Raw genomic sequence first — 12,896 nt, 5'->3', positions numbered from 1 at the left:
AAGAGTAAAGATTTGAAGAGGATGTACTTGGATGCTAATATGAGATTAGTAGGCTCACTCCAACAAGGCTAGGGGGCTTTTGTATTAAGAGAAGCGGGTTAACATGGGTGTAGAGGACTTGGGAAATAGCAAAGGGCTAGTGCGCTATATCTAGCTAGGGAGCTGTTTATAGCAGAATGCTATAAACAGTGCTTACTCCACCTACCACGATATACGCTTTGATCGGGATCACTCACCTTCTTACTCTAGCCGTCTGTACATACTTCTCGCTTATATTGACTTCATACCCCTTTTAGAGGATCGTGCTGCCCTTGTCACCCGTTTACTACATTTCACGCTTTTTCCCACACCACCCGCTCCACCCACCCACCACCCCCTGGAACCGTACCTTGTAATAGTTGGTACGATGATGAGTGTAAGGCTTTACGCCGTCAACTCAGATTCGAAACCAAAAACAGTCTTATGAGCGCACCAGATACGCTACGCGAATATCGTAGACTGGTACGGAGGAAGAAACTAGACTTCGTTCGTCGGAACGAGGAGGAGCTACTGAACATTTTGTTTAGTAACAACTCTAAGGACTTCTGGTGGAGATTTCTAGAAGGACGGTCCCGTCTGCCACTCATTGACACTCAGATCTGGTTTGATTATGCACACACACTTTATGACATTCCAAATCAGCGAGTCCCTAACCTCTCAATCATGCCTCGTCCCACATCCTGCACCCTCTTCACTAGAGGAGGGTAAAGGATGCCGTAATGAAACTTCATAATGGCCGAGCGAAGGATCATGAGGGGCTATGCACTGAGTTCATTGCATATGGAATTAACCTCCTAGCCCCGATCTTAGTAAAGCTTTTTAATGAAGTTGTTTGTTTGGGATTTCCACACACTTGGACCATTAACACTATCTCACCCATCCACAAGGAAAGGGATCCCATGAGCCTGGACAACTACAGGACCATTATGATTGGACATGTCATGTCCAAGATTTATGCATCAGTACTTGACTTCGAGGTTAGCAGACTTGCAGAGTGTCGAGGACTTAGAGCAACAGGACAGGCCGGATTCCGGCGTGATCATGGAACCATGGACCACATTCTCACGCTCAGATGTATCATTGAGGAGGCGAGATCACGGAATCAGAGGGTTTATTGTTGCTTTGTGGATTTCCGCAAGGCATTTGACACGGTTCCGAGAGCCCGCCTCATATGGTGCCTATAGGACTTGGGTTATGACCAAGAGATCATTTGGGCTGTCATGGTACTTTACGAGAGAGTTTCAGGCAGAGTTCGGGCAAGATCCGGGTGGATAGACGAGATCATGAGCACCATCGGGGTTAAACAAGGGTGTCCTTTGTCGCCTACCTTGTTTGGCCTCTACATTGACGAGCTTGAGACAGTGATGCAGACACAGGGGGGTGTAGGTTGCTCTCTTGCAGGCATGCTGATCCAAATTTTGCTCTACGCAGATGACGTGGCTCTCTTGTCTTCCTCAGCAGAGGGGCTTCAGAGACACCTAGACGCACTACAGTCCTTTTGTGAGTCTCATGATTTGAAGGTCAACCTGGGTAAAACCAAGGTCATGATCTTCAATACATTTCGAGCCATCATGCGTCAGGAGCAGTTCACATTTGCGGGGTCATCTGTTGAGATAGTTTCATCATACACTTATCTTGGGGTTATCTTCTCCGGCCCAGCTTCAGTACGAGACCCGCGATGCAGGCACGCTTGCGTAGAGGGTATGCTTCATTGACCAAACTGAGAGGCAGTGCTTTCGCTCACACTTTCAGAATCCACGCACCAAGGGGTTGCTTTTTGACTCCTTGGTTCGCCCAATGGGGATGTACGACAGCCCTTGTTAGGGGCTAGACTTGTCGGATACAAAGTGGGCCTGTGTGGAGTAGCTACAGGTTCTCATGTTATCACGGATGATTCATGGTAAGTCATCCATTCCTCACCGGATCATTCAGGCTGAGTTTGGGTCACCCCCTTTACAGCTAGGTGCTGCATTTCAGGTCATCACGTATTTGTACCAAGTTAGGGAATATGGGGATTATACCTCGGGGCGTAGCAGGCTACCATTGATAGCTCCATCCTCTTCTATGGCACTTGCAGCAGGAGGAGACCAAAGGTGCTGGTATGCACGTATAGAGAGATGGTTTGAGCGATTGGGGCTCCACATAGATAGACTACATCCCTTCCAGTACAGCATGGATGCTCCGTTTTCTCCCCTCTTATCACACGAGGTCAACCAGGTTATCCGTGAGGATCTACTATAGCTACACACATTTCGGACCTGGTGGGGACCGAGTGAACTTCCAGTGAAGCTTAGCTTCTACAGAGATCACTTCTTGCATATCACAGCGGAGGGTTTCATTGGCCCACTAGGATACACGCAGATTCACCTACCCCACTCGCTGAGGATCTCTCTTTGGCAGTTCCGGGTCTCTTCACACAAACTTTGCATCGAGAGCGGCAGAGCAGAGCGACTACCCTGGGAGAGGCGCATATGCACACCGTGTGACATGCAGGAGGTTGAGACAGAGGAGCATTTCATCTTCAAGTGTCCTGTGTACTATGAGATCCGAGGGTGTTTCCACTGCCTCTTCAGGGATGGTTATGGGATTTTGGGTTGTTTCCTCTCCTACCAAGACCAGCGGTGTTTGGCAGGTTTGATTCATGAGGCACTTAGACACCGCAAGAGGATACTCCGAGCACGGAGACAGGAGCAGACTTCTTCCTCGGCTGATCCCTCTCAGAGCTCTATCACGGAGTTATTTCAGCTAGATCACATGGACCCCCACGAGATGAGGCCTTGACATGACCGTGACCCGGAGCCTGTCACCCAACAGCTCAGATAGAGGATCGACACACAGATCACACTTGGGGACATCCCCTCCTTGTTTAGAGTCGAAGCCCGACCGAAGGGGGTCACCGTAGCCCTGGTCAGACGCAGAGCTACGACCAGGAGACGTGCTAGGACCGCACCTCTGAGTGGCTGACAACACTCTATTGCTGACTTTATGCCTCCACTGCCTCATCCATCCTGATATCTTGCTGCTGCCGATGATGATGATGATATTGATGACGATGCTAAGATTGATATATATAGTCGACCATCGACATGACTATGTTGTACTTAGGACTTAGTATTGCCATTCTGCATTTTTGCATTTTGCATTGGTATGGACGCTTGTTTAGTAGCTCCACTACCACAGCTTGTTGTATCAGGATTTTCACAGTCTCATAGACCCATCGGTCTTCCGAAGACTTTAATAAACTTTCCTTCTTTGTTTCTTTCTCCTCTTCTATAAAAAAGTGGCCAAGGATATTGTGCCTTCATTTTAGTGTGCACACATCAGTGAAAGGTTTGGTCTGGTTTGGATCGCGAACTGAAGCTCCTGTCATCACAAGATGCTATTCCAAGGGTTCCTTGAGAATGGGTTCTGGTGGCATGGGACGCCAGTGCTATAGGAATGGGCTTGTGGGATCTGAGCTCTAGCCCGCATGCTCGGGGGTGGTTGGCTGGTGAGTTTGCTGCTACATGATTTATTGTTACTGCTGATTGTGTTATGACTTGTGTTTAGCAGATCCTCAATGTAAAGTCCAAAGAGGGGGGGGGATAAAGGGCATCCCTGCTGTTGCTGCTCACCTCCTCGGACATCCACTGGGTAGTGTGAACCTTGCCATCCAGTCTCATATGTAAAGTCATGACCACCAAATGACATCCAAACACTAAAAACCTGTGATGAGACGATCTCTTGGTGCCAAATGTAATTGCTGCATGTAAGTGGAAAGCAGCATGTCTTGTGCTTGCCATGGGCTATGTGTTACAAAAGAGCATCACTTTGTCTTATCTAAAATCTTTTACTTTGTAAAGACTATCTTCAAAGGCCCTCCACAGCAAGCACATATTCCTAAAGGCAATGCTTGCTCTTTTGTTATAAACTTGGCATTATGAACTTCTATCGTTTGAACCTTTGTTTTGTTCGAAATATGCGAAGGACTTTGTTTTTCTTCTGAGTTTGCTTGAGATTGTGTCTTTGGAATGCTTCTGCTTCAGTTTGCTTGGCATTGTGGCTTTCTGAATGTGCTTTATGGTTAGATATGATCCAGTGTAAGTTATTCTTGTGTTTGCTAAGAGTTTTTTTTTTTGGGAGTTTGTGCTATCTTTTATCTGACATTTGTAAAGCCTTGTGACGTGGTAATGTGGATGCATTCAGATTCCGGAGGCAATCCTGGTGCAAATTCCTGCTACCATGGACCCAGGAAATCATCCAGTAGTGCTACTTTCGCGGTGGGTTGTTAAAAGTATCAATGAAGTGTCACCAGTTTGCATCTTATGAAATACAGAATTTTTTGTGTTAACACATCATCTGCAGGCTTCTGTGTAGACAGAAGGCAATATGATTTTTATTTCTTAGCATGTGTTAATTTAACCTATGGATTTTTTGGATCTGTCAAAACATGGTTGTTCCAGGCTTCTCTCTTTTTGGAAAAAGGTAGTCTTCTATCATTTAGCCAAAAAGAAAAGCTCATCAGTTTACAGCAAGGGAGATGCACTCTCTATGCTTGGAAATACCCAAAATGATGATGCCATCTTTATCCCACTTAGAAGGAGTACAGAATATCCTACATTTCAAAACTAAACCCCAATACCTGGTCTATACAGCTCTCAGGGTCCTTGTACGTCAGCTCCGCTAAGGCACTTACATTCTTTGTATTTAAATGTGTGACGTCTGTCTCTATAATGCAGTTTTTGATATTCTGATAACATGAGTGTGATACAAACAATATTCTCCAAAAATTATCCAAATTCGTGACATCTCTATAATGCACTTGTTGATATTCTGGTAACATGAGTGTGTGATACTGACCATATTCTCCAAAATGTATTCAACTGGTAGAGGATACGGAGCTGGTGATTTTGGGTTTTTTGTGTAGTTTTTTATCAGCTCCTGTTTGAGCTTCTTCATGCAGATGTGATCTACAGTTTTCATATTCGTTTTTTGTTCATGTCATGTTTTCAATGCTGAAAGGTTAATGGTTAGGATATCAAGCTGGAAACATCTAGCAAGAGGTTTGGTCAAAGTGACACACTGGCTACATCGACTAGTGCGTAATAGTTCCCTAATAGGAGATTTTGTCGTATGCTGTGACCCCTTTGTGAGCCCTTGTCTAGGGACAGTCGCACAAGCTACGTAAGTCAGTCTCTCAGCCTTAGGTCAAGTCAGATAGATCAGTCCTTTTTCACTGGTACCCACTGGAGAACAATAGGGTAGTTGAGGTCCAGCCGCCCTCTTGGGCCTCCTCGGGGCTGGCACAAGTGAAGGGAAATGGCTGCCTTTATAGGCTACCCTACACCCCTCCCTAGTCGACCTTTTATGGGGCCAAGGGACCAGCCAACCAGCCCTGAATAGCCGACTGAACTATCAATTTGATAGGATTATGTTTGCTACTGGCAGCAAAGGTCTCATCTTAGTCAATGCCCTCTTTTTGGGCCAAACCCCTTGCATTTCCATACTCTGCATTTTTATCCGATAACTCATTTGTTATTGATGGAAGTCTTCTCATCTCATGGTGATAAATCTACTAATTGCCAAGTTTTATTTTCTCTTGCTATATCTCTCGTAGTGGTCATTAATGCATGACTCACATTGTGTCACATGCACCCCTGCACTTGGGTGCAATGTGACACATTGGCTACATCGACAAGTGCGTAATAGTTTCCTAATAGGAGATTTTGTCGTATGCTGTGACCCCTTTGTGAGGCCTTGTCCAGGGAATCAGGCACAAGCTACGTAACTCAGTCTCTTAGCCTTAGGTCAAGTCCGGGGACCAGTTCTTGTTCCGTGGTACCCACTGGAGAACGGTAGGTTAGTGTTTCCATCTTAGGATTAGTGATAGATCTAGGTCCAGCCTAGGATAGGAGCCCTTCTGGGCCCTCTCAAGGCTGGAGCATGTGAAGAGGAATGGGCTGGGGAAGGGCTCCCTTTATAGGCTGCCCTGCACCCCACCCTAAGTGGGCTTTTATGGGGCAAAGGGCCTGCAAAGCCAGCCCAAACCAGCCCTGAAAGTCGGCCAGTTTGGGGCTCAGCCCCAGCCCCCTATTTAAGGGGGATGCCCTTGCCTTCATTCCTCATTCAGTCCTCCCACCTTTAGCACTCCTACAACTCCACTCCAGCCCTTCCTGAACAGCCTGACACCTCTAGAAGTTGGACTCTGACTAGTGTCAGCTCTTGGCCTCAGTTCAGCCCTCTTGGAAGGTGTTCACGCAGCGCATCAGACGGGGAGTCGGATCAGCAAACGGAGTAAGGTTTGGGGTTCTGTTTCAACAGCTCTTTTCACTTATCTTATACAGTTTGCACAGCTCACTTCTCAGCTCTACATTTCAGTCATCTCTCAGCTCTCTTTTAGGATCTCTCACTCCTAGCTTTCACTCTCTCACTCACGCAGTAACCCTGCATTTCGGTGGACAGCACAAACCTCTTCCTTGCCTTGCAGAAGTGCCTGACATTGTGAGTGTGGACAACTTCAAGGTATCGGTATTGGTCGGCATTGCCTCCGAGGTCTTTGGGTCTGCTATACGTGTGCACAGTGTACTCTTTGGAAGCGCATTTCCGTGCTCTCTCGAAGAGTGTTATTTGTATTTCTCAGTTCTTGAAGTATAAAGCCAATTCCCCCCTTAATGGGGGAGGGGGCCCTCAGTGGGTACAGGGACCCAATCGTTTATCGACTCCATTCTCTCTCTACCCTTATCTCCTTTCTCTCTCTATGGTGCATAACGCTAATTCCTAGCTAAAGGTTTAAAGAAGGTCTTGCTGAGATTACACGATCAGATTACTGTTGCATGTTACACATTGAGTGCCCTTCGGATCCTGTTGGAGATAAGTGCACACTAAGTGTACTATTTCCTAGTCTACAATAGTCTAAGTCTAAGTCTAAGTCTAAGTCTAGTCTTTATGTCTTGAGTATGTGCCATGTGGCACTTCTACAATTATCCCATAAGCACTCTTGCTTTATGTCTTGTACTTTGGCCCATATATTCAAGGGTCACATCATTGTAAACTATCAGTCTAGCTTGTGTCTTGTCTACACTCTTCTCAAGGTATTTCTTATCTTTCAGTCTTGTCATCTCATTTCTAGTTTCTAATTCTAGTTCTTTCTTCCATACTCCAACTTGGTATCAGAGCATGTAGATCCCCTCTCCTCTCCTCTCACTCTGCTGCAGCCATAGCTTCGTCTTCTCCTTTCAGTTTACCTCTCCCTCCAGCATCTCTCTCTTCAGCCTCTCGTGGCACCTCTACCTCTGCACCGCCCTCTTCTACGCTTCTGCTGGCCCCCTCTTCTCCGAGATCTGCCCTCTTTCTGCCCCACCATTGCGCTCCAGATCTGCGCGACTGTGCTGCGTGTACGCCTTCTCCGCCTGCTCCAAATCTCTATGCCAAATCTGCGCTTCAGATCTGTGCAGCTCAGCCACAGATCTGAGCGCCAGATCTGCTGTCACGCCAGATCTGCGCAGCACTCTGCTGTCATGACAGATCTAGCACCCGTTCTTGCTATCCGTACAGCTCTGCGCCGTCATCCGTACGTCGGACAGATCTGTACAGTTCCATGCCGTCGTCCGTACTCTGCACGACATCCGTATGTCGGCCGTACTCTGTACTCTGCCCGTTGTCCGTACAGTCCGTACGACTGTACGGAATCCGTACCTGCACAGGTTGACGACTTCTCCAGCTCCATCTTCACGGAGATATGCATCCTTTTTACACTTCTACTTCTCCCCGGGATTAAGGTACTGAGCTTTTGCCTCTTTCAGTTTGCTGAACAGTCTCTCCTTTTTTGCTGGTTCCTCCTGCTTCGATGTGCTGTCATATGCTATGGCCCTGACAAAGTGGTGAGAGAACAGGCTTCTGGGATCTCTTCCTCTCATTTATTTCTGCAATATTGTAAGGGAATAGACACTGCCCTTGCATCCTAAGGTAAGACCTTCCCACATGGCATCTTCCTCTCATTCTCTCATATCTATCGACAAATTCAATGGGTCCAACTTTCATACTTGGCAGATCAAAATCAAGTGCCATCTTATGAAAGAAGGCCTTTGGGACATCGTTCACCGTGATGCTCCCGAAGGTCCATTTGAGCAAGTTGTCGCTGCCAAGAACGACAAAGCCTATGCTATCATATTGCTCGGCCTTGGAGATGATTACATTCATCACATCTCCGACATACATTCTGCTCCTCAAGCATGGATCACTTTGGATGCTCTTTTTGGAGCCCGATCTAAAAACTCTAAGATTGCACTTATGATCTCATTCTTTGATCTACATATGCAGGAAGGAGCTACTATAGCCTCTCATGTCAATTATCTTCGCAGTCTTATGGTTCAGCTTGCGTCAGTCAAGTCTCCCATCTCCGAAGATATTGCTATTGCTGTGCTTCTCAAAAGCTTACCTGACTCCTATGCTACTCTTGTCACTACCTTCAAGTATCATAATAATCCTTCTCTTGAGGGTATCATCAATGCTCTCCAAGAGGAAGAAAGAACTCAACAACGAAAGGTAATTGACACTGCATTTTTAGCAAAGAAAGGAAGTTCTAAGGTAAGAAAGCCTTGCATCCATTGTGGCAAAACTAATCATGTGGAGAAGGACTGTTTCAAGGCTCATCCATGCACCATTTGTGGCCGTGATAATCACCGGGAGAGGGACTGCTACTCCAAAACCTCTACATCAGCTCCTGCATCTACCTCAGCCCATGTTGCTGCAACATCTCCATCAGCTGATCCTGCTGTTCCTTCCTCACATGATGAGAAGTGGGCTTTCTGATTACTTCTATGTCTTGTCTACCACCTTGACCACCGATGATGTAGGTCAAGGGGTTCTAGTGTCTTGGTCTTTCTATTTGTCTACAGTCAGTCTGCTGTCTATCTAGTCTTGTCTGTCTGTCTATTTGTCTATCAATCTGACTGTGTTTTTGATCCATCTTGTCCCTACCCTTGTGGACCCATATGAGGATATCACTTGAGGAGGGGTGTCTCAGGATCTTTTGTCTGTCATGTCTTCTATCTTGTCTCTCAGTCTATCAGTCTTTATGTCTGTCTTCTAGTCTTGTCTTTCTGTCTTACTCCTAGTGTCCACTTAAGGAGGGTGTTGGAGATAAGTGCACATAAGTGTACTATTTCCTAGTCTACAATAGTCTAAGTCTAAGTCTAAGTCTAAGTCTAGTCTTTATGTCTTGAGTATGTGCCATGTGGCACTTCTACAATAATCCCATAAGCACCCTTGCTTTATGTCTTGTACTTTGGCCCATATATTCAATGGGTCACATCATTGTAAACTATCAGTCTAGCTTGTGTCTTGTCTACACTCTTCTCAAGGTATTTCTTATCTTTCAGTCTTGTCATCTCATTTCTAGTTTCTAATTCTAGTTCTTTCTTCCATACTCCAACTGATCCTTGTAGACCTTTGGAGTGCTTCCTCACTAGTCGAGGGTTCATCAATAACTCGACCTTCTTTGATAAATTTGTAACACCATTTCGGTACTGTCTATGACTCAGGCTCAACCTCACCAAGATCTGGTGAAGGTTCTTTAGCAATAGATGGTTCAGTCTCTTTATTTACCACTTGCTCAGTTATAGGATGGGACAGCATATCTTGTTGTGAAGTATAACCCATTCCTCCTTCATCAAGGTTACATCCTTGCTAGTGATGAGATAGAGTGCTTCAAGATTCCAAATCCTGTAGGCCTTGCGATAATCACTATAGTTAACAAATATACCTTTAATTGATTTATTATCTAGTTTTCTTCTAGTGGCATCAGGGATATGGTGCAACCAAATTTTCTTAGGTGATCTATTCTAGGCTTTGCTCTTGTGAAGGCCTCTTTAGGAGTTTCATTTAGTACGGCTTTTGTGGCACTCCAATAATGAAGGTATGTGTGAGAGCATATGTTTATACTATGGTCTACACCCACTATTTGGCACTACTGACGTCAATGGGGATGTCATAGTAGCTAGTCCATACTATGCGTGATGGAGTTTATGGTTTTCAACCAATGCACCAACATCCTGGAACTCACATGCCAGGCCTGATGAAGTGGAGTCTCCTAGTTCTACATGGTCAATGCCGCTTTTCTCTAAGTGAGAGAACCACTGCATGTGTGGACTGAATTGACTTGAGGGTCCACAATCAGTCTTCTGTGACTTATTAGCTTGACCAAACTAATTTGGTTTTGAGATAGCTAAGGTGTTCTCAGAATTACTAGTGTGGTGCATGGCTATATTAGTGATGTCTTTACCACTAAGTATAGACCCGTGTTTAGCCATACTTTCCATTTTCTTTTGACACTGAGAAGTAAAGTGGCCAGGATTCCCACAGTGAAAGCAAGGTCCTTTCTTCTTCATGTCATTCCGTTCATGATGATCATGTTGACACTCGGAAGAAAAATTCTGGTTTGGTTTAGGGCTGAATTGGGGTTTTCGATTTTGTCTTTTATTTTTAATCGAAAAGACTGTATCATCCCAAACTGCTTTGCCTTTTGGTTTCTTGAGCAATGAGGTAACCCTGTACTGATGTAGTCTATGTGAGATGAGAGCTCGTGCCTCATGGCATGTAAGATGGCATGATATCCGTTGTGCCCAAAGCTTGCTCGCATATGAGGTGAGATCTCATCTCTCGGCATTCAATATCAAACCATGGGTTCTGGGGCATCTTTCCAGCTGGAGGCCGTGCTTCGGGCTTAGTCTCAGAGAATGATCTAGCCACGGTATCGCGAACCATTGATACAACGGTGTCTGAGGCATCGGCAAGGTCTACTTCATCTCAGCTCCTAAGACACGTGCCTCACATAGATTGCATCAAGGACATGATCAAAGTGTATCTGGACAAAGGTGGGGGCAGGAGGATCACATCCTGTGTGTGGCTTGGTAGTTGAGATGCTGAATGCCTGATAAGAGTGGTCAGCACCGATTGGGAGGGAAGGGATTGTCATCACGACAGAAAGGTTGGGAAACCCAAGTGGTCCACTGTAATTGTGCCCCCTCCATGTGGGAAATAAGTTGGCCCTCTGGATAACAACCATCTCTAAAGACCATTGTATATGATCAGGTTGTGTACTGCTCCCACCTCCTATAAATGTTGCCCATAACGTGTCACATGCGGTGCATCCTATGAGTGCCTCGCTATCCCAAGCTCTACTAGGTCCATCTTTTGTGTCTTGAGTTGGGTCTGATCCAAAATCGAGTAGGCCCACCTATGTGTTCTCCGTACGCACATTGAAGACACCTAGAAGGAGGATCTCTCGTTGTCTCGACAACTCCGTGATATTATCGTATATCGTCTCATATGGATTGTGACCCTTTGTGGTGCCTCATGCACATAGGATGATGTATCCGGGGGAAAGTAGCACATCGCAATGAGAATCTGTTGTGTATCAATTGATTGGACTCGTATCCACATGTGTTGTGCGTGCTCCTCCTCATGAGCAGTCACAGGTGATCAAAAAAGAATTGCTATGCCTTCAGAACCTTGTATCTCACTATCTTGCCTCATCTCCCCCTTGTGAGTCGACTCGCAGGTGTATCTTGTCACTATGGGTAGTCCTCTCTCTAGACTCTCAAGTGTCTTTGTGTAAAAGACAATATCTCTATCAGTGTGTGTCTCTGAGGACCCCTTGGGTAAGACCAAAGGGTACCATTGCAGTAACACACAGCGATGTTCAGTCTGTTCTGTACGTTTGTCCCATAGGTCCGACACTGTCATGGTCAAAATATTGTGTGGGAGAAACTAGAGGTGTTTGGTGCACCTCCATTAATGTTGAATAAATTAGGAGAAAATTACATCAAAGATAACTGGAGCAAGTTAGGGATTTGGTTTGTGTATTGGCAATATGTGTATCTGAGGTAGATGGGCCATGTGCATCATATGCCATGCATGATCTAAGCCACATGCCAGCTTGGCCGGGGAGTGAGCACAACTTTGATATCTTTGTAGCATGTTTGAGATCTACCATTGGCACCCTCCATGAGGCGTACTTTTGGATGTTGTGAGATTGGTTAGCAATTTGCTGCCGTGAGCACATTACCTTGGATGGGGCTGCCGATCTTGTAGACATTGCCGAGCCTACCAGAGTTACGAGTAGGCCTAGCATCTATGAAGGTCAGATTTGGGATCATGTGCCTTGCTTCCACTCAAGATTTGCATCCTTTCATGTCCGGGGCCTTGGTCTACCATTGATCACAATAGTGTATGCCTGTATCTTATGGCCTTTGACAACAAAAGCTGCAGTACAACAATGGTCTGTATAGTAAACGACTTGGCTCATGTCTTGGAAACTGTGCTGGAAAAGATAGTGGTATGTGCTGTGATTTCATAGTATCTGAGGCATTCTGGGAGCATTTTCCCGAGTCTCCACCTCCCGCTTATCCCACAAGTATGGAGTCTTAAATCCTGGTGGTACCAGGTGGTCTCAACTGCTCATCCCATTTTGCGATGGCACATGGCAGCTCCCAAGGAGTGCAAAAAGCAACCCTCATTATTTTAGAGTGCCTACATAGTAGTCTGAAAGAGTAAACAGCCATACATTAGTTTAAGACTAAGAGTCTTTTGGTTTTGATTTAAACTTTATGATTAGGGCTACGCCTTCATGGTAAACTGCCCATTTTCCATCCTTTCTAGCAGCCTTTACTTTAGCTAATTCAGTTGCCTTATTCTTGAGTTGAGCCTATGTAAGCTCCTCTGCTATCCATACTTTGGTACCCTTTAGCTTGTAAGATTGTCGAAGAAGCTTGATCCGCATATCTTTTGACTTCAGTGTAAGGGTTGCATGACCTTTATAGTGCATAACAGAAGTTGGCTTGGAGTCGTCATGATCCTGCTCATCATCATCCACCTAT

At 45.6% G+C, this 12,896-nt stretch overlaps 1 protein-coding gene across 4 annotated transcripts in view; it reads left to right on the top strand.

Annotated features, from left to right (window-relative positions):
* Positions 1–12,896, top strand: part of LOC147891859 (uncharacterized) — a 174,778-nt gene that overhangs the window by 73,808 nt on the left and 88,074 nt on the right. For all 4 annotated transcript variants that reach the window (XM_087387867.1, XM_087387868.1, XM_087387866.1 and 1 more), the window contains one exon: positions 4,225–4,298. In XM_087387867.1, coding sequence (XP_087243993.1) covers positions 4,225–4,298 — 74 coding nt within the window. The remainder of the gene's footprint in view (positions 1–4,224; positions 4,299–12,896) is intronic.

Source organism: Dipteris shenzhenensis, chromosome 17 (genome assembly GCF_047967505.1).
Source record: "Dipteris shenzhenensis isolate YYH24624 ecotype China chromosome 17, Dip_SZ_1.0, whole genome shotgun sequence".
Taxonomy (NCBI): Eukaryota; Viridiplantae; Streptophyta; class Polypodiopsida; order Gleicheniales; family Dipteridaceae; genus Dipteris; species Dipteris shenzhenensis.
This window is presented reverse-complemented; position numbering and strand designations above follow the sequence as displayed.